General features: G+C 38.9%; 1 protein-coding gene across 1 annotated transcript in view; it reads right to left on the bottom strand.

Annotated features, from left to right (window-relative positions):
• Nucleotides 1-14,592: 14,592 nt before the first annotated feature.
• GRIN2D (glutamate ionotropic receptor NMDA type subunit 2D) overlaps nt 14,593-23,319 on the bottom strand; it is a 642,162-nt gene continuing 633,435 nt past the window's right edge. Inside the window, exon 12 of the mRNA XM_040434835.1 lies at nt 14,593-16,711. Coding sequence (XP_040290769.1) covers nt 15,218-16,711 — 1,494 coding nt within the window. The 3' untranslated portion in view covers nt 14,593-15,217. The remainder of the gene's footprint in view (nt 16,712-23,319) is intronic.

Raw genomic sequence — 23,319 nt, 5'->3', positions numbered from 1 at the left:
TGACCGAAATGTCACATGAATGTGTCCGCTCTTTCGCTCTTTAATAAAAGCACATTTTATTGTATCATTAACAAGCATCTGTGCAGGTGTTTTTCCTATTTCTATGTGAATGTAATGGGAACGCTACTCCGAGCACTTCACGCAGTACAGTGTAACAGAAGTGACTGGATGTAAATCTGAACTACAGCTTCACTGTGACAGACACTTGACCGCAACCAGACAGGTAAACGGATCCAACTGAATCTGACACTTCTTCTGGCTGCACCCTATTGCTGTGTCTATGTGACTTTAAAAGGGTTATGTAGTGGTATAATATTGATGATCTATCTGCATGCTGCATGTGGCCAGCGATATGGTGATGTCAATGCTGAAGCTAGTCATTGGCTGGAGTGGTACATGTGACCATGCTCATGGCCAGCAGTATGTAAACAGTACGGGGCGTAGAAGGTCCAGACAGCGAAGGACCAAAGAGGTGTGGAGCATATTGAATATTGTTTTACAGGAGGCAGGCTGCAGGCATTACACAAAATTTTATTATTACCAGAAAACCCCTTTAAGGGGATATATTTTTAGCTTTTATTATGATATATTGATGTAACAGTTGATTTTAAGAGAATTTAGTTGGACACTGCCAAATCCTTGCATGACCTTCAAAGTGTAAGTAAGCATGCTGCTTGTTTTCATTGTGGAGTGATGTGATAGGAATTAACTGCTCAAATGACAGATTAGAAAAGAATAGAATCATTTGGGTACATAGAGGGAACACCTGACAGACAAGAAGTCTGTCTCCACATTTGATTTGATTTAACTTCACAGCGGTGCATTTATGCAGACAACACACTGGACTGTGGAGAACCCTCCAAAATAAATGATGGAAAGATAAAAATAAAAAGCCGGACAACACAATTATTTATTTTATAGTGCTTTTATTGATCCATTTATTGTCTATGACTTTTCTTAAAAAGTGGCCCCTTCTCCTCCATTAATTACATAAGTAAATTAAAATGCCACAACAATAAGTTCCATGGTATTGCTAATTGTTAGTCACTCAACTGACCTGAATAAAAGTACTGCATGTCCTGATGATAACGTCATCACAGTTTATTTTGATCATGTATGTAGAATCATGTGTTCACCATGTATCAATCATTTGTAGATGACACATTGTCATTGTACGTTTTTTTTTATACCATATCTCTGAACAATTACAATAATACATTTTGTTATAAACTGCACTACGGTAAATCAGTTGACTCACTATCGATTAGACCTTTGCTGGCATAATGTTAGCACAGTGGCAGTCAGTCAAGCAACATATCAGTTCATTTGCTCCCACAATAAGCGTTCTGTGTTCGACAATTGGGTTTATAGCAGTTGAATAACATTTAAGGGGTTTGTCCACTCAAAACAAACCTACAGGGGCCTGGTTTAAATTTTTGCCTATAAGGTCTACTCTATCCCCAATAATGTGACAAGAACAATGTAGCATTCCCTGCAGTGGCTCAATGTTGTGTCTGCCAATCACAAGACATACTTTCCAAGGAATGTGAAGGACACATCAGGATACAGTCTTGTATCTGTGCTTGAATAAATGGTTCATCCACTTGGCCATGCTAGTCCTGCCCCCTCACATATCTATGTCAGAAAATACATTCTGAGGATACGGGACTACCTGGAAAGCAAGCCATACAACTGTCAGGCAGAACACCTTGAAGCACTACTTTGTTCTTTTCATGTGGCAGTATCTTATGAGTGTGTTGCTTGAGTCCTACCCATACAAGCATGTAAACCTATTTTTTTTCATGGACAGAGAACACCATTAAATGTTCTATGATCTTAAAAATATGAACAATTTTAAAAATATGTTTCAGTACTTGCCACTCATATGAATAGAACTTGGAAACTTGCACTTTCCTGGGCCAAAAGATGAATGTGGAGAAAATATTGTCTTTGGATACTTTTGAAGAAAAAGGAAAAGTGTGCATTATATTTGCATCACGGTCCTCCAAAATATCAATAAATTTCTGAACAAAGTGGCTGATCATAAATGTTTATCAAGGGATTTGATCCTGACCAGCACTTTTTAGTTGGCCATGCAGATGAGATACTGTAGCTGAATCTAACCTGCCCAATTCATGTCTGCCCTGATATGAGGGGCCAACATAGATGAGAACAAAAAAAAAACACTTATACCACATGATTGACTATAAGTCAACTGATTGTATAGTGATCCATAGCATGAACATTGAAATAAATCAAGATAGACCAAAATTCCAACAAACAAATAGGTCAAAAATCTGCAGTAGAGATTACCTAATTTCTTGCAAGCCAGTTCGCCTTCCAAAAGGACAGGGGTGCAAAAAGCCCCCCTGTAACACTTCTCCTTCCAAAATGACAATAAAACTGAGTGTCTCCCAGAAAAAAAATACATTGGTTTGCTGAGTGGCCATTTTGGGGGTCTTGGGGGTACTGTTTCTCATTAGGGTGACCACTTGTTATGCATGAGGACTACTACTGTAGTCCAGCCAATGCTGCTCTGACTTCTTCTGGAAACAGATAGATGTATTGTTCTTTTTCTTTTTGGAGGAAAACCTAATTTGAACATTTTTCCCAGAAACCCAAAGGTATGTGAGTTAGTTTTCTTTAATGAAAAAGCACTGACTGAACAGTTCAAGGCTACCTCAAGGGGAAAATCTTATTCTGAAAAAGCACTGATTGAACAGTTTGAGGCTGCTAATGGGAAACAATCTGGTCATTACTTTTTCATAATAATATATTCCCCTTGTGGTAGCCTCGAGACACTCAGTTTTATTGTCATTTTCAAAGGAGACGAGCAGTATGGGGGCCCAGTGGTTAGTGCTGGGGTTCTAGTTTTTGAGTTCAACCAAGGGCAACATCTGCATGGAGTGTGTATATTTTCCTTTTATTTGTGTGGGTTTCCTCTGGGTACTCCTGCTTCCTTCCACACTGATAGGATAGCTCCACTGGATAAAGCAAGTGATGGATAGTGTTTGTAAAGCACTACAGAATTTGTCAGCGCTATATAAGCAAGTAAAATAAATAAATTCAGTACTCTTGCCCTTTAGGAAGAAAAATTTACTTGTACATTTCTTTTTCCAGTGGACTATTACACGTGGGTCTCTCTGATTCAACCGAATCTAATAACAAGAAATTCTGTTTCGGTAGAATATGAATATTTAGGGAAAAATTAGGAACAAATTCTGCATTGATGGAATTGATTCACTTATCTCTAATCCACAGATTATTTATCTTTTGTCTACGGACAAAATAGATACATAATTTTGTCATGTGATTCCATACTCTGCTGAATAATAGTGAATATGACTGATCAAAGTCATCTCTGAATAAGCCTGCAAGCTCCACCTCATAGACTCATACAGTATGTACCATATACATATGTAGTGCAAATGGTAGCCATTCTTCAGATTTCCTATCCTACACATATATAACCCCTTTGAAGGAGACAGATTTTTTATCAATTTACCAAGAATTTTACTTCATCTTGAATAGACTTGATATTATTACTGTATCACTAACTATGCTTGTGAGTGATCACTCTTTTCATTGACCAGATGTTATATATAATCAGCCAACATATATACATGTAAAAGTCTACAAATTGGCCAGTAAAATATGTTCATACTATTCAAAAATATTCAAACATTAGAAGTTGAAAATATTGAAAAACATAAAAAGTAGTTTTTGTCTATTGTACAATAGAGACATATTATATGTTATTTTTCCCAACATAAATCATTACTATATTGTGTTAAACTGATGGCATCTCAGAACTTTAATTTTAGTCAATGAATACAAAATAATCCAGGAACAAAACAAGCAGCTGTGGTAGGAACTCACTATATAGTACTGCCCCTTTGATTGATTTTTTAAATAATTCTGTCTGGCTTATAGCTATAGCAGAGACAGATTTCTAAGGGCTTAAAGGATCACTTTGGCTAAAATTGGTATACACTAGTTTATATATAAATTATATATATATTGGGGAGACTTTAAGCAATGCAAAGTGGCAAACATGCAAATAGCTGTCCACCAAAAGGAAGAAGGCTACTTGCATGTATGCAATTTTTGTTCTAGGCAGGGTGCTGATAAGTATTTCAGTATTGTATTGAATCTGCATCCACGGCACTTCCAGTGACTAATCATAATCTTGTTCTGTGCTGATGAGGCCCCAAATCCCTAAACAGATTTGTCCACAGATGGAGTTCTTTAGTAAACAAACACTGAAGTCATGTTTAAGTCCCCCCCCTTCAAGTAAAAGCTTGACATATAGGGGCTCCAGTGTTCCACATAAATGGCACTTCATGATGAGGACTATATGGTTACAAGAAACTGATATATGTATTACAATATTATATACACTATTCAACTAACTGCTCTTGGTGAGCAATGTACAATTGTGGGCAATTGTTCTTTTCAGCTAAGCACATTCATAACAGAAACAAGTGAGTTAGACGCAATCAATAGTGGGCAGCTATAAAATTTATATAGCGTATAAAAATAAGACTCAAGGATATAAGATGGCTATTGCAACATACTAGTTGTCATTTTTGCGAGGACTTGCCCTTAGCATCCAATTTCTGCTATAATTTTCTATTGCAGGTAAACAGTCTATGGGCATCATCCCCCACTATTCATGAGGACATTTGTAGGTAGGTTCTTTTGAACGGTTGTGTGTGGTGGATATATTAATTTATACAGACAAGACCAGTATAAAATTTGCTCTTTCAATAACTGTCCATAACTTTTATGCTTGATCTGGAACATAATGGCAATACCATGTTACAATTCACACTTTTAGTTTGGCTGAATCATTCTCTTTGTTCCCAATCCAAACATGAACAACATATATTCACAATTAAACATTAATAAGCACACTGTGTTAGTACATCTACATTGACATGTCTAAAATACATACACAGAACAGTCCTACAACTTAAAGTGAAGAGTGGGAAGGAGGAATGCAACAACAAGCCATCAATATGCTTCGCTCCGATGTTATTGAGGCACATTTTGAAAAGCAGGTTCATTTTGCCCTTATTATATAAATTCCATTTCATCCCATTACGTTCATCGTGGCAACACGTATCAGTATTGAGTTTGTTAGAAAAAAAAAAAGCATGAAAAAAAAAACATTATCAAGAATTTCCTGAGCATTTTCATGGCAATTTGAGGAAAACGTCCACAGATATGTACAGAGTTGGCACCTTGGGGACAATTCATGTGACGTTCTCAGTTCACAGCAAAAGTTTCTCTTATTAAAATGCACTGAATGATTATACACAGCATTAGTTACGCAGCTTGGCTCCAGTAGATAAAAAAATACAGTTTAAAAAGGAACTCGAAGGACACCTTGTACATTTAAACCCACATTGTAGCCAATATTACGTCTTTCTAAAATGAGTTTCAACTCTACTTGGAATATCTACAGAAAGCCAGAGGGTCTGACAGTTAGAGAATATGAATGTTACAATAAAAGTACATAGACAGAAACAGCACAGAACATGGGCAACAAGCACTTGGGAGTAGAAATGAGGCTGAGATATCCTCAGAGATATATCTGTACAGAATATACATGGCAGATGGCTCTGATGGATAAACTTTAATATATATTTTCCCTTATCAAGTGGGATTTCTTCCTAAAAGTGAAAATATAACTTTTTACATGAAAAAGAGAGTGTCAAACTCAACTTGATACATCTTAATACTACATTCACATCAAAAGGGATTGATTTGTTCCCAGTTTTAAAGATAGGTATCTCTTCAAAGACGTCAGTCAGGTAAAATGCGTAGCTATTCCCGTATTCTGCATTGATAGTTTTGTGTGAAAACATCCACTAGAATAAGTATCTGCATAAAACTGCAATATCCTCAAAACAGATTCAGACAAAATTGTCTCATGCACAGCAAATTAATTCCTGTATTCCTTAAAAGGCAAAATGTAGAAAATGTGCATTTTAAAATGTTTTTTAAATGCATTTTTCACCTGATTTGCAAGACTTTCTGTGCCCTCTGTGACTCAAAAATCTAGATCAAGGGATGTAGATGTGGTAGCTGTATTTAGCATTTAGTCAAGGTAATTAGAATCGCCTGCAGTTTCTTTGAAAAAACACAAATAGTATTCATTGTAACATCATAATGAGTTGACAAACCCAGCTTTGCTACATCTGTCTCTTGCTAAGGATCACATATGGACCTGGAACCAACAACGCACACACACACACACACACACACACATACACTACTATTAAGCCTTACTTAATTTTTTGTAGAAATTTTAAATTACAAACACATAAATAGGCATATAATTATAACATTTGTTATGTATAAGAACCGATTTCACTATTTGCCTATGTCTATTTCTAGATTTTATACTTTTTTACTTATATGTTTAGATATAAAGACTCAGAAAATCTATTATAGGGATTTGTTAGCTGAGTTTTAGAAAGGCTTGTCTTCACCCAGTGCAACAATACACTTTGTGATTCTAGGCCTTATCCATTATATACCCTGGGCAAATGAGAGTATGGGCGCCATCATATGCCACAGCAACACCCAAGCCCTGTTACGCCAAGATTGTTGGTATCGAACTGACGATGACCATAGAACTTTATGACATCAGACTTCAAAAATATAATTTAGTTGTCAATACAAAGACTGAAGAATCACCCCTCAAGGGACTCATTCTTGACACAGAAGACTACCCTTTTGGTATAATTTAGGAAGTTAAATGGTCACTAACTTTTTGCACAAATTTGCATTAATCAATAGTACAAGCGTTCATGAGAAACTTTATAATATGATAAATTATCAGAGAAAAATGTCTAGATCTACTGTTTTTCTAATAATATTCTCAGTGAAATGTGTCCTAAATCTATGTAGAGAAGGAGCAGCTGACAGAAATCTTAGATTACACATGTCAGTACAAATCTATGTAGAAGGAGGGGGGTCAAGAGCTGAGGAGACAGACTCGAAGGGACTGCACCAAACAGAGGGTTTTGTCTCAGCTTATGTGCTTTATTGACATCAGAACAGGTCAGTACTTCTCTAAAGTTCTCTATAATCCCGGGGCTGCTTCTCAATGAGTGAAAGTCATATAATTGCCAGAAATAGTCTTGGGTTTCATGTACACACACTGTATTATTGATTAATGCTACAGGTTAGGTATGCTTTAAGTATGGTTTTGGGCATTTGATTTTTCTAGGTAATATCTAGACAGACATAGAATTGTATTTGAAATCCAGCCACCTTGTGAAAGTGTTAGAAATTAAAGGGGTTATCCTTTGATAATTGATAATTATGGCCTATTCTCAGGGGAGCTCATTATGACATCAGTGCTATATATCGTATAGTAGCTGTACTTGTATTGCAGCTCAGCTCCATTGACTTGAATGGGGCTGAGCGGCAACTAGGCCATGTGACCGATGTACGGGGATCTCACATTGCCTAGGAAGAGGACACAGTACTCCTCTTCTAACAGCTAATCAGTGGGGGTTCTGGTTGTCGGACCCCAGCAGATCTGATGGTGATGACCTATTTTGGGATAACTCCTTTAAGGACTAGTGAAGTTTTGGGAGTTTTGACTTCTGGTGCTAGCAAGGTGGAAAGCTTCATGAGCAATATTTGAAACTGAGAGAGAGAAGAAGGACACATCTGACTTTTTAAAAATACTCCAGTAGAACAGATAAAGTTGAGTCTATTATTTCAAATGAAGCAAACTACTTTAAAGAAGTGATATTTCAGCTACATTTTGAACAGTTATCTCACTGTCTCCAATTTCAGTTTCTTATACCTGAGATATATAAATTTTATCATGTAACTAGAGAAAAGAGAAATTTTCACATTTCATGTTGAGAAAGTTTCCCAGCTGTCACTGAAATGACAATGTTTCTCTCACTCGTGGCTTGCTTTTAATGCATTAAATCAATGAAGTCATTGAGCATGTTACCTCTCATTATACTGCACACAATTTAAAAAGATACTACAGAAAGAGTGATAATACTCTTCCCCAAAAAAATACTACAGCCAGCTAGTTTCCATGTGATTCTTTAACATTTCCTCCAGTGAGATTTCAGTATTTTTTAAATTCCAGGACTCCACTGGTTTTATTTTGGACTTCAGGATTGGTTCATAGACAGTTACTTGAACTAAGCTAAGGTTGGCTATACTAAAAATCTAATATGACCATCCATTTTTCAAAATGTAGACCTGTTAACAGTGACTGCACATTTTCCCCATTGCACCATAGAAGAAATGTAATTTTGCAATTAAATGAATGGGAGACCAGCTACTATGTGGATGTACTGAGCCTTCCTGAACAAGGACTGCCCTTTGTATCAAGCATCTGCCATTATTACAAGAGGATATTCTGAGGGAGAAGATCCTCCACCTTTCAAATATGCTAATATAGTATAATGAAAGGGGTTATCATGACTGGAAACTAATTTAAGCTACCAACTGGAAAAGATGATTGCTAACTAGTGTTTATACTGTATGCGTATGATCCAGCAACAAGTCTCTTGCCTCAATAAATCACTATATCATCCAAATACCTATTGTACATATTTTCAAATGGTCTCAAGCTGGCTATACATTACAGGTAGCTGTCAGCCGATTGATAGCTATGCCCCCCTGATTGGAGTTGGGAAGAATTTTTTTTCCCTAAAGTGAGGAAAATTGGCTTCTACCTCACAGGTTGTTTTTTTTTTTGCCTTCCTCTGGATCAACTTGCAGAATAATAGGCTGACCTGGATGGACAGATGTCTTTTTTCAGCCTTATAAAATATGTTACTATGTTATTCTTTTCTCAGACATCTGCCAATGGGGGAAAGTTGAGGCACCTCCAAACACATTAGTTTACCAATCCTGTGGAAATCAGCAGATTCAACTAACATTATTCTAATGAACCTAGCTACCTATAGGGGTAAATACAAAAATGTAGAGTTTAGTTCACTGTCACCTTAGGCTACTTTCACACTACGGTTTTTAGGTGTATCTGTAATGGATCTGCATAAATGGTTCCGTTACAATAATACAACCGCATGCATCCGTCTCGAACAGATCCGTTTGTATTATCTGTAACATAGCCAAGACGGATCCGTCATAAACTCTATTAAAAGTTAATGGGGGACGGATCAGTTTTCTATTGTGCCAGATTGTGTTAGAGAAAACGGATTTGTCCCCATTGACTTACATTGTGTGTCAGGACGGTTCCGTTTGGCTCAGTTTCGTCAAGCAGGTAACGTTTTGGTGTCCGCCTCCAGAGCGGAATGGAGACTGATCGGAGGCAAACTGATGCATTCTGAGTGGATTAATTTCCATTCAGAATGCATTAGGGCAAAACTGATCCGTTTTGGACCGCTTGTGAGAGCCCTGAACAGATCTCACAAACGGAAAGCCAAAATGCGAGTGTAAAAGTAGCCTTAGATATACAGGAATGTATGATCTTTTTACTCTAAGTGCTAAAATAAACAAAAGGAATGATTTTTCAGCCCATTATAACAGGTTTAGCATGAACCTGTATTGTTCTATTACTATTGTTCTAATACTGTTTCTAGTCTGCTGCGTACAGTGATTCCCAACTAGGTTAGTTTCAGGTATTTAGTTCATTTTCACATCTACTTGTGTACTGATGTCCTAAAACATAGAATGCATGAACTTGGAATCTAACAGACAACGAGCATGTAGGTATCATAAATAAAATTATTATAATCTTATATGTGTCTAAAGAATTGTTTAATCATGGCAATTGGGTCAGTCAATAACCTTAACTTAAAACCGGACAGATATTTTGGGAATTTCTATTTTAACTTACTATTTCTATCCCTGTCATTAACTTTCTTTATACGCTATCTAGACATACTAGACATACTAGACACAACACCTTTGATCGCCACTAGCTGGAATTTGGACTGGCTGCTTAGTTACAATATACAGTAGTCATGGCTTTCAATCATATCTATTAAACAAAGAGATGGTAAGTAAGCATAACTCCATATTTGATGTAATTATTAATCTTTTGTATTTAGATTTTACAATAAACTTGGTAAAGTTGAGACAACTGTGCAAATTTATGCTAATATTTAGAAGCACTTTTACATTCATAGGATTTATTCAGAAATGAACTGTCCATTTTATTAATTGATGGTTTGTCAAAGGAAAAATTGTAATAGAAACTATCATCTTGTTAGACTCTTTCTCCGTGTTATATTTCAGACACTCTGCTCTCCTCAACAGGGAGCTACTGTATAGCAATAAAGACAGGGCATCTCTAAAGGACAGAATATAATATCGTTTTGACACTAGAGATGAAGTAATTGATTTTAAATTAATACAATTTGATCAAAAGTTTGTAAGAATTTAAGTTTCACCATAATCTGAATTTTTTGTGATTTGATTCTGTCAAATGCTGTAGGGGAGAAAGACAGAGAGAGAAAAAATTAATATGAAACTAAAAGAAAAATATGAGAGACTAGAGAGAAAAAATATCAGCTCTAGGAAACTCAGAGAGTCATACCCAAATTTTAGACTGATTGACCAATTCGGCCAAATCAAATCTGAGCCTAATTTCTAGCAATTCGCTCATCTCCTTTTGCCACTGTATGTGTAGGATAATTATAAAATAATTAAATAATAATAAATTATCCATACAATTAACAAAGAATATCCCACATTAATTATTCAGTTCGATTGATTTTGGAAGAAATCTCACAGGTTAAAATGTTTCATCTAAAATTGGGCCAATAAGTGGGACATTCGTCTCACTCCAAGAAAGGAAAAAGGCATTAAAGTGGGTGTGATCAAGCTATGAAACTACTTTTAAACTCAATTATGAAAGGTAAATGTTTAAAAAGTCTAATTTGTCGCACAAACGTGCAGTTGCTCTTAGTCGGCATAAACAGAAAATTCATACAGATAGACAATTGGTGCAATATATCCTATTATTAATAAATGTGGGCCAACGTGGTTATTTAATGGATAAATTCAAACACAATAAATAAGAATGAATATTGATTGTCAGTCATTGAGGGATCAATTTGGTTTATATATGGCATTTATAAATAAGTTATAGTATATGTAACAGCAAAAGACTATAAAGGCCTTGATCTCTAATGCTCTGGTATATACTGTACAGTATTATCAATGTAACATGAGCAAGCACTATGGTATGACAATGGCACATTAAAAGATCAGTCCTGGCAAAGCTAGTGCACTGTGTAATGCCTAATGCGAACCCTGAGAGAGCTGTGCCTGACAAAGACGTTTGAAGAGAACCTGTTACCACAAAATGTAATGCAATCTGCAGGCAGCATGTTATAGAGCAGGAGATGCTGAATGGTTTCAAATAGTTTTGTAAGAAAAAATGTATTTAAACTTATAATTTGTACATTGATATTAGAGATGAGCGAATTTTTCAAAAGTTCGATTCGGCTGATTCGCATAATCTTACCCAAAAATTTGCTTTGTGACAAATTACTTCGTCACGAAGCGCATTTTTTTGTAAGTAGTGGGTACAATGACAGAGAGCTGCGATATCGCCGCCCCTCGTCATTTTACCCCTCAGATGCCGCGTTCGTACATGATCGCGGCATCTGAGTGTAAAAACAGTGTAAAATTAACATTAAAAAAAATTAAATCAAACTTGCGGCATCCATTTGCTCGCGACGGGCCGCCAGCCACCATCTTGCTTGAAGATTTGGCGCGAAATCTTGTGCAGCAAATGGAGGAGGTAAGAATGCATTTTTTTGTTTTTTATACTATTTCAGATTAAACCAATTCACTTACACGAAGCACAAGGAAATTCGGCATCGAGGCGAATCGACTTTATCCTGAAATTCGGATCAAATTCCACTTTGTGGGATTTGATTCGCTCATCTATAATTGATATCTCTGTCTTTTCTAAGTTAAGTTAACAGCTATCAGTACACAAGGGAGGTGTTATCAATGACACTGTTTATACCTCCCTCATGTACTGAGAGCTGTTCGGGGGGAGGGGGGCTCAGAGAAAGCAGAGATATAAATGTATAAGTTACACATTTTACTGAAACGTTTCCCACAAAACTACTGTGTGTAACAAGCTGTTCAGCTTCTCCAGCTCTATAACATGCTGCCTGCAGATTGCATTGCATTTTGTAGTGACAGGTCCTCTTCAAAGTAAACTTGTCATAAACATTATGCTCCCCTCTCTGAGGCCAGCATAAAGTGGTGACAGACTTTTTGATTTTAGATTTCTGTCACATGGTTATGTTAAATTGTTTTGGAGAACTTACAGCACCTGCCAGAATCACAGTCTATTATAGGCAACTGCCGATTGGAGTTTTTTTCGCCAAGGGAGTGGGTGGCCAGGAGAAGTGGCAGCTCATGATTAAGCGTGGCTCTTTTCTGAAATGCCCCCAAGCCAAAAGTAATTAAGAAATTAAAGTAATTAAGAAAGAAACTCACTAATCTATTCATTGCTACTATGTTCCAGTACTCTGGGTCCATATGCACTGGTTTCAGTCCCCTGTAGACCAGAGGTTTGATGTTTCAGCCATAGTCCTCTACACAGCTGCCAGCATGCACATGCCTCAGTGATGGAATGTCTCCAAATGGCACTAGCCTCCGAGGCTCAGTGATCATGTGCTAGTCAGAGATACATCACTGCCAGGGCCACTGAATGGGTATAGCAGTGTATCTGATTTGACTAAGGAAAGGATGTCACAGTTGCAGTCCACAAGGGACTAGAATTGGGATACTAGGTTTCTTACCTTATTTTAAACACTTCTAGTGATTACTTAATTTTGGGTTGGTGGGTCAGATAACCTCTTTATTGCTGCCCTCGTTGAGCATAATGTTGTGGACAAGTTTCCTTTAAGGAATTTTAGAAAGAAAAGTCATGCACTCATACCCGGCAGTCTCATACCCGGCAGTCTCATACTCAGCACTAGGAATTATAATTCAGTTTTGCTAGGACTGTTTCCTCAACTGCAAGACTTGACAAGAAGACAACATCAAATCAAGAAGTTCTCATAAGATGCATTTTATATATAGGACATTCAGTCTAATCACTCGTGTTACACCTCTTTGCTCGGAAAATTCTATTAAAATTGCTGAAATTAGTTGTAATAGACCAATGTGTGAGCACTATGTAGTAGTACTGTACTGAAATTTTTGGTTGCCATCCAGCTTTCCCTGAAAAGCTTATAATAGTTTTTGGGGTTTTGCTATGATTAAAAGCCAAAAATGGAATCAGATCCATATGGGAAGAAAGGGAAAGCTGTGTATCCATCTGAATTGATTCATTCCAAGTTTTGGCACTTAAGAGCTTATGCAAACAGCTACATCATAGCTAATCACAAGCACTCTTAGAAGTCTGTGGGCATATTATACCCCTGTATGCCTCTGATTTCATGTGGATGCAGGCAAAAAAAAATATTTGCCTGATTTATCTGAATTCCAACAAAAAAAAAACATTGCTGATCCAAAATACAGTATGTTATACTCACATACTTACAGTACATACATACATTTATATAATTGCTTAAAGTCCACATGGGAAGATAATGTTTCGAGAATATATAGATGTACAGTAAATGGGTTAAAATGTTTAATACATTACTGTTTTCAAGCGCACCCATAACTCTTCTCAAGACCTGACATCTGCTCTAAATTTTGTGGCACATCCATAAGTATATTCCAGAACTGACATCTGATTAGCATTTTGTGGCACTTAGGGGTCACAGTGCTAAAGAGGGTAGTTAAGGAGTATATACATATATATATAGCCATACAGCAGCATACTGTTTAGGATATCATATTACAATTTGCTTGGTGGTAGTATCCATTTCCTAGCTATGGTAATTGTACATATATTGAACTGCAACATTCACACTATATGTTCATATAGCTAGTGCTGCAATCAGCAATGTGAAAAATAGTGAGTATCATGTATGAGTGATACATGCAAACAGTATTTTTTACAAAATATGTGCAAGAGCTACGCATTCTGCAGTCTCAGTTTTAAATTTTAGTGCAGGGGTGGGCAAATTCAATATTCCAGCATTTGTACCCACCTTAGGCAATAGAGTAAATCAGCAAAAAACTAAAATTAGTGCTACAATCAAAATACTAAACATAAGAATTCACCTGAAAAGGCCAATGGCTCATTGCTACAACATTAGGCCACTATATTTTTCTTTATGTATTATCAATGGACTATGGCAGAAGAAGATATGAATCAGGAACTAGGACTTACCTCTTAAATACTAGACATCAATCTCTTGACCATTTCCACCATATATGAACACAAACCCTTCACAAGATGTCCAAATAAATTGTATGTACTTCAACAACAAAGCAACATTGGGGTATTGAAAAGTTTTTTTTTTCATTATATATATATATATATATATATATATATATATATCACAGTTTTGTCTCCAAAAATAAACAAAAAACTAAGAAATATTTAAAAAAATCCTTACAACTAATATATTATTTGATATAGCTGATATTTTACATTAAAAATTCTGTTCTGAAGCTAAGAAGCACATTGCAGCCAAAGGCTGGGGGAATGGGGTGGGGAGAGATCGATCTAGGAATACTACAGCTAATTATATGAGTATACTAATTTTACCTTCACAATTATGTATCTATTGCAGTGTGCTTAAAAGTATTACAAATGTCTAAATAAGCCCTTAACATTTCCTCAAATGTAAAAGCAGAAGAGGAGAATCAAATAAAATTATGTCCATTAATCAGTTTCTATTTCTCCACTTCTTACACTTCTACATGCCAAATCATGTATAGTGATGTCCCAATAGCCAAATTCTGTGACCTCGAACATTAGTTGAACCTCCCATCTGTTATTATTTTTAATACCATTGTCTTCCATGACTTGACTGCACATGGGTCATTCTGCTGGTCCAGCCAGTAGGAAACAAGTGTAAGCTCTTCTCAAAACATTAACCAGTTAATGCAAAGCTCCAACATTATAACTGTGTAACAGAAACAAGATCCTTGGTATTTACTTGGTAAAATCTGGATATTAAGATTTGAAGTCTAGTACTATGGCCCATGTAAGACAAAAGTTTTTCACGACTGTAGCCGAGATTATAATTTTTGGTTTCAACTCATAGAGAACACAGGTAAATTTCCCATTACTAAATATTGGTGACATTGAAATAAGTTGTTCTACTGGTCATACCTCGGATTCCAAACTAGAGAAATGGGCAGATCCCCTTCTTTTATAAAGGGTTCCACTATGACTTGATCTAGGTTGACATTCTGGTGAGAAGATGTGTTTATGACACCTTAAATGGCATCTGCTTAAGTCTTCCAAGCTACGGGAGGTGGGATGTATGGGGGCTAAGTCACAAGAGTGATGATGATGGTGAAGAAAAGAGCAGTGACCTCCACGTAAGTGATCCCAATCCAATCTTCTTTCTAGTTTTTCATCAGAGCAGCTGAAGTATCTTGACTCTTTATGACAGTGAGGCTGTAACATTTCTAGGCTACTACAATAACAGGAACCATGACATGTATTTGGAAGGTACTCCTTGCTTAACTGTCGATATTTGCCAAGTTTATCTACGGACCAATACCTCATGGGTTTTCGAGGTGCAGATGATGTTTGTCGGTCTCTTGATGGATATGTGCAGAAATAGTTTGGTGAATACCAACAGTTATGACCAATTTCTGATTTTACACATGGAGGCTCTCTCTCACACACATCTGAATCAGAATCTGAAAGGTCAGCATATTTACTTTGATTGGTATTCATAACCAGGGGATGAGAATGGCTCCTACACATATGAGAACGATTAGATTTTTTGTGAAGCAATGGTTGGGACTCCATGTCCAACTCTTCCCGGCGATGGTGGCAATCTCTTCCACAACTTCGCTCATCTTCATATGTAAATCTTGTATGACCTCCATAGTGTGAACCATCACAGACTTCCACACTGGCCTTATTTGGCCGATTTGTGCTAGCATTTGGACCACCACCACTATATACCTCACATTCCATCTCACATGTACTTTTTGTTTGGTAACTACTTCCCATATGGTCAAATTTTTTAACTGCTGTTTCAGGTGTACGACTCCCCCGTGCTCCACCACCTGATTTTGGAGTCCGTTCCTTTCCACCTTGAAAATTTTCGTAAAGGCCTCTTGAAATTTTTGATTGCCAACCAGGTGGCTCTGGAGCATCTTTTTCACGTACAATTGCAAAATAAGATGGCGGATTTTCTAGGAAGTGTTCCCTTTGACTTGGTGGTGACATTTGACAAGGAGATATTTTTTTGTCTTTGCTGTATGCTTGTCCAGACTCTACTAAATGATCTGAAAGTCCTTCAGGCTCAATAGGACCATAATATCTGTGAAAGCCATCAGAAAATGTGTTTTTATGGGAATGGCGAGGAGCAGCCACTTTGCTATTAGGATCATGTATAGTGCGAGTAGGAGTATACATATCTTTATAACAGTTAGGACTCCTGGCATGGCGCCATCTTTCTACTATACGCCTTTCTCGTGGCAGAAAGTTGGAACATGGTAAAGGAGCAGATGGTGGTGGAGGTGGTGCTACAGAATTTGAAAGGGCCGGTATTCTTTGAGGTGGATAACAATGATTTAAGGTAGGAAGCTGTTGGTCTATAGCCTTTGGATCTTCTCCGCTACAACAGCTATACATGCCCTAGAAAAAAAACAAAAATACATAGTCATTTGTAAGCATATGAAAATGCAAAGTACAAAGCAATCTGGTGAAAGTATATAGTAGTGAAACTATATTGTAAATATTATCCCAATGTAATTATTAATGTGGTTAATTTTGTATTTATATACCATATGTAGTTTAAAAAACATAATTTTTAACGCTCCCTCCAACAAATGTTAATTGCAGAATATACTGTGATTTTGTTATTTCTGTTCATGGTACTGAATCACAGATAATACATTTTTAACTATTATCCATCCATATTTGCTTATCCACTATAATGCTTTATAAAAACCTTGAGTACAATCTAAACAAGAGTGCATTTTGCTTGCTTCTTTGCATTCTTCTCTAGAGTTGAGCGGACACCTGGATGTTCGGGTTCGGCAGGTTCGGCCGAACTTGAAAAAAAAGTTCGGGACCCGAACTTGACCCGGAACCCCATTGAAGTCAATAGGGACCCAAACTTTTGGGCACTAAAATGGCTCTAAAATAGTCATGGAAAGGGCTAGAGGGCTGCAAAAGGCATTAAAATGCGCTTAAGAGCATGACAACTGTTCTGCAAACAAATGTGGATAGGGAAATGACATAAAATACAGAAACATTTAAAATAACAATCTGGAACTAGGAGTAGGAGGTTGAGGAGGCAGTGGATGGGTGGATGTGGCGGTGTAGGTTGACGTGGCGGTGTAGGTGGAAGCGGCGGTGAAGGAGGAATAGGTATGCAAACATTGATTTGTGTTATTTTTTATTTTTAAATTGGGGTATTCCCCAAAATATTGGGACATATAACAAAACAAAACTAAGAATAAGTGCACTTGAGTACAAGAATGGATGGTTGAGGCTGGTATAAATGTCTATTCTGCACAAGGTACGGACAAGTCCTGTGGGATCCATGCCTGGGCTTCCACTGTGCCCCCGCTGTCAGGTGGGAATGATATCATCAGCGTGCGCTTGTAGTCGCACATCTTCCAATCAGTAACAGATGTTTTCACTAAATTTAGTTCCCTGTCAGCAATGCAGAGCAGGGGTTCATTCACGGCAAAAGGAGGTACATGTCACCCAGCAATACAACAGAGGATTTGGAGAGATTTAGGCCCCTGTCAGCAATGCAGAGCAGGGGTTCATTCACGGCAAAAGGGGGTACATGTCACCCAGCAATAGAGCAGAGGATTTTGAGAGATTTAGGCCCCTGTCAGCAATGCAGAGCAGAGGTTCATTCACGGCAAAAGGGGATCCATGTCACCCAGCAATAGAACAGAGGAATTTGAGATATTTCGGCCCCTGTCACCCAGGCACAGCAGGGGTTCATTCACGGCAAAAGGGGGTTCATGTCACCCAGCAATAGAACAGAGGATTTTGAGAGATTTAGGCCCCTGTCAGAAATGCAGAGCAGGGGTTCATTCACGACAAAAGGGGGTACATGTCACATAGCAATAGAACAGAGGACTTTGAGAGATTTAGGCCCCTGTCATCCAGGCACAGCAGGGGTTTCCCTTCACGGCAAAAGGGGGTTCATGTCACCCAGCAATACAGCAGAGGATTTTGAGAAATTTAGGCCCCTGCCACCCAGGCACAGCAGGGGTTCATTCACGGCAAAAGGGGGTTCATGTCACCCAGCAATACAACAGAGGATTTTGAGAGATTTAGGCCCCTGTCACCTAGGCACAGCAGGGGTTTGTATACGCCAAAAATGGTAAAATGTCACCCGACAATTGAAGATAACAATTTTTTCAATTTAGGGCACTAAAATTGGCACTTTTTTGCATTAAAATGGCTATAAAATAGTCCTTAAAAAGGCTAGAGGGATGTAAAAGGCAGTAAAATGTTCTTAAGAGCATGGCAACTGCTTTGCAAACAAATGCGGATAGGGAAATAACTTAAAATGAAATAAAGTAACTAAAAATTACAAATTATTAACCTGCAACTCAGAGAAGGAGGTGGATATGGAGTCGGAGGTTGAGGAGGCGGTGAATCTGGTGTTGTAGGTGGAGGCAGCAATGGAGGAGGAGGAGGTAGCCAACAATGTTTATTTTTTATTTTTTATTGGGTAGGTAGCCCCCAAAATATTGGGACAAATAAAAAAAAGAAAACAAAGAATCATTGCACTTGACTTGAGTACAAGAATGTATGTTTGATGGTGGTATAAATGTCTATTCTGCACAAGGTACAGACAAGTCTTGTGGGATCCAAGCCTGGTTCATTTTAATGAACGTGAGCTTGTCCACGTTGGCTGTGGACAGGCGGCTGCGTCTGTCTGTAATGACTCCTTCTGCCATGCTAAATACACGTTCAGACAGTACACTGGTTGCAGGGCAGGCCAGCACCTCCAAGGCATACAGGGCAAGCTCTGGCCATGTGGACAATTTGGAGACCCAGAAGTTGAATGGGGCAGAACCATCAGTCAGTACGTGTAGTCGTGTGCACAGGTACTGTTCCACCATGTTGTTCAAATGCTGCCTCCTGCTAACACGCTCCATATCAGCATTTGGGCCGGTTGTTGCGGCGAGGTGACAAAGCTTTTCCACATGTCGGCCATGCTAACCCTGCCTTCTGAGGTGCTGGTGCTGACACAGCTGCGTTGGTGACCTCTTCTTCCTCCCCTGCCTTCGCCTTGTGCTTCCACTTGTCCCCCAGCGTCAGTCGGGAATGCTCTCAGGAGCTTGTCTACCAGCGTGCGCCTATAGTCGCGCATCTTCTGATCACGCTCCAGTGAGGGAATTAAGGACTGCACATTGTCTTTGTAACGGGGATCCAGCAGGGTGGCCACCCAGTAGTCAGCACACGTTAAAATGTGGGCAACTCTGCAGTCGTTGCGCAGGCACTGCAGCATATAGTCGCTCATGTGTGCCAGGCTGCCCAGAGGTAAGGACAAGCTGTCCTCTGTGGGAGGCGTATCGTCTGCGTCCTCCGTATCTCCCCAGCCATGCACCAGTGATGGGCCCGAGCTGCGTTGGATGCCACCCTGCTGTGAACATGCTTCATCCCCATCCTGCTCCTCATCCTCCCCCTCCTCGTCCTCCAGTAGTGGGCCCTGGCTGGCCAAATTACAACCTGGCCTCTGCTGTTGCAAATATCCTCTTTCTGAGCCACTTCAAAAAGACTGGCCTGAAAGTGTTAGAGATGACCCCTCTTCCTCCTCCTCATCCTGGGCCACATCCTCTTCCATCATCGCCCTAAGTGTTTTCTCAAGGAGACATAGAAGTGGTATTGTAACGCTGATAACGGCGTCATCGCCACTGGCCATGTTGGTGGAGTACTCGAAACAGCGCAACAGGGCACACAGGTCTCGCATGGAGGCCCAGTCATTGGTGGTGAAGTGGTGCTGTTCCGCAGTGCGACTGACCCGTGCGTGCTGCAGCTGAAACTCCACTATGGCCTGCTGCTGCTCGCACAGTCTCTTCAGCATGTGCAAGGTGGAGTTCCACCTGGTGGGCACGTCGCATATGAGGCGGTGGGCGGGAAGGCCGAAGTTTCGCTGCAGCGCTGACAGGCGAGCAGCAGCAGGGTGAGAACGCCGAAAGCGCGCACAGACGGCCCGCACTTTATGCAGTAGCTCAAACATGTCAGGGTAGTTGTGAATGAATTTCTGCACCACCAAATTCAGCACATGCGCCAGGCAAGGGATGTGCGTCAAACTGGCTAGTCCCAGAGCTGCAACGAGATTTCGCCCATTATCGCACACCACCAGGCCGGGCTTGAGGCCCACTGGCAGCAACCACTCGTCGGTCTGTTGTTCTATACCCCGCCACAAATCCTGCGCAGTGTGGGGCCTGTCCCCCAAACACATCAGTTTCAGAACGGCCTGCTGATGTTTACCCCGATGTAGGGTATTGCACTAAATTTTCTTTTTTTAAACTCTATATGACAACGGTATTTGTGGCCTAAATGTGACACTTACTTATGCACGTTTTATCCCAGATGTGCAGTATATCAGAGGCTTTTTTCACCCCAGTAACCAAAAAGGCGTATTTCTGGCCTAAATGTGACACTCATTTATGCACGTGTAATCCCAGATGTGCAATATATTAGAGGCTTTTTTCACCCCAGTAACCAAAAAGGAGTATTTCTGGCGTAAATGTGACAATCACTTATGCACGAGTAATCAGAGATGTGCAGTATATCAGAGGGTTTTTTGACCCCAGTATGACAAAGCAGAATTTCTGGCCTTAATGTGACAATCACTTATGCACGTGTAATCACAGATGTGCAGTATATCAGAGGTTTTTTTCACCCTAACCAAAAAGCTGTATTTCTGTCCAAAATGAGACAGTGACTTATGCACGTGTAATCACAGATGTGCAGTATATAAGAGGGTTTTTTCACCCTAACCAAAAAGCTGTATTTCTGTCCTAAATGTGACAGTGACTTATGCACGTGTAATCACAGATGTGCCGTATATCAGAGGGTTTTTTCACCCCAGTAAGAAAAAAGCTGTATTTCTGGCCTTAATGTGTCAATCACTTATGCATGTGTAATCAGAGATGTGCAGTATATCAAAGGGTTTTTTCACCCCAGTAAGAAAAAAGCTGTATTTCTGGCCTTAATGTGACAATTACTTATGCACGTTTAATCACAGCTTTGCAGTATATCAGAGGGTTTTTTCACCCCAGTAAGAAAAAAGCTGTATTTCTGGCCTTAATGTGACAATCACTTATGCACGTGTAATCACAGATATGCAGTATATCAGAGGTTTTTTTCACCCTAACCAAAAAGCTATATTTCTGTCCTAAATGTGACAGTGACTTATGCATGTGTAATCACAGATGTGCAGTATATCAGAGAGTTTCTTCACTCCAGTAAGAAAAAAAGCTGTATTTCTGTCCTAAATGTGACAGTGACTTATGCACGTGTAATCACAGATGTGCAGTATATTAGAGGCTTTTTTCACCCCAGTAACAAAAAAGCTGTATTTCTGTCCTAAATGTGACAGTGACTTATGCACGTGTAATCACAGATGTGCAGTATGTAACCAAAAAGCTGTATTTCTGTCCTAAATGTGACAGTCACTTATGCTTGTCTAATCCCAGATGTGCAGTATATTAGAGGCTTTTTTCACCCCAGTATGCCAAAGCTGCTTTTCTGGACTTGCAGATAGCCTATGCTGGTGCACTATCGTTGCATAAAATGGAAAAAAAAAGTTCGTTTTCAGCAGTAGTTGGCTCAGGGCAGGCTTAAAAAAATTGTGCACTGCACCCACAAAATACTTTTTCTGTAGATCGCTGAGTACATAAACCAGTTCTTTATAAGATCGCTCCCTGATCTTTCCCTCACAGCAGCTGCAGCCTCTCCCTACACTAATCTGAGCAGAGTGACGGCGGCGCTAAGTGACTCCAGCTTAAATAGAGGCTGGGTCACATGCTGCAGTTGGCCAATCACAGCCATGCCAATAGTAGGCATGGCTGTGATGGCCTTTTGAGGCAAGTAGTATGACGCTTGTTGATTGGCTGCTTTGCAGCCTTTCAAAAAGCGCCATAAAAATTGCCGAACACCGAACCCGAACCCGAACTTTTATCTAAATGTTCGGGTTCGGGTCTGGGTGCCGAAAAACCTAAAGTTCGGTACGAACCCGAACTTTACAGTTCGGGTTCGCTCAACTCTATTCTTCTCCTAATTCTTCTCAAACCATTTAGTGACATAAACAGAATAAAAATAGCACAAATACGGCTTGTGGTATTGACAAGATATTGACATGAATTATAATACACCAAAAAAGTAACCACGCATTAGTAAATAGTAGAAAATATACACTCTTTATTTATTGCAAACATCACATAATATAATAACATCAATGCAGTTAAAAGCGGATCCTAAGCAGCAGCACATGGAAGGTCATGCACCAAAAAGGCAGTGCGTACATATAACTACTATCATTGTAACTCCACACAACCGACCAAAAGTGCATCAATAAAACAATGTCCAATGCAGTAATAAGACTGCAAAAGTGCAAAGTGAAAAGTGGATAAAACATCAAAGTATATAGTACCGACTGCGAAATGGTGCAGCCTCGGGGAGGTGCAGCCCCGGGGAGTAATTGGAGGCTGCACCATCTTGCGGTCGGTACTATATACTTTGTTTGATGTTTTATCCACTTTGCACTTTTGCAGTCTTATTTCTGCATTGGACATTGTGCATTACCTTCCATGCTTTTAACCACATTAATGTTATTTTATTATGTGATGTTTGCAATAAATAAAGAGTGTATATTTTCTACTATTTACTAATGCATGGTTACTTTTTTAAAGTATTGTGGTTTATGCTCCACACTTGTGCTGTAATCCTATGTTTATAGGTGTATTGACATTAATTATAGACAGACATGCTTCTCTTGCTTAAAATTCAATGGCTTGTGCATTTTTCAAATTTTCTTTCAAGACCTTAAAGGGAACCTGTCACCGGGATTTTAGGTATAGAGCTGAGGACATGGGTTGCTAGATCGCTGCTAGCACATCCGCAATACCCAGTCCCCATAGCTCTGTGTGCTTTTATTGTGTAAAAAAAAAACTATTTGATACATATGCAAATTAACCTGAGATGAGTCAGAGCTTGAAAATATGACTCTTCTCTGGTCACACAAGTAAGATATGACT

Source organism: Bufo bufo, chromosome 1 (assembly GCF_905171765.1).
Source record: "Bufo bufo chromosome 1, aBufBuf1.1, whole genome shotgun sequence".
In the NCBI taxonomy this organism is placed as follows: Eukaryota; Metazoa; Chordata; class Amphibia; order Anura; family Bufonidae; genus Bufo; species Bufo bufo.
Note: the sequence above shows the minus strand (reverse complement) of the source record. Positions and strands in the feature narration are given on the sequence as shown.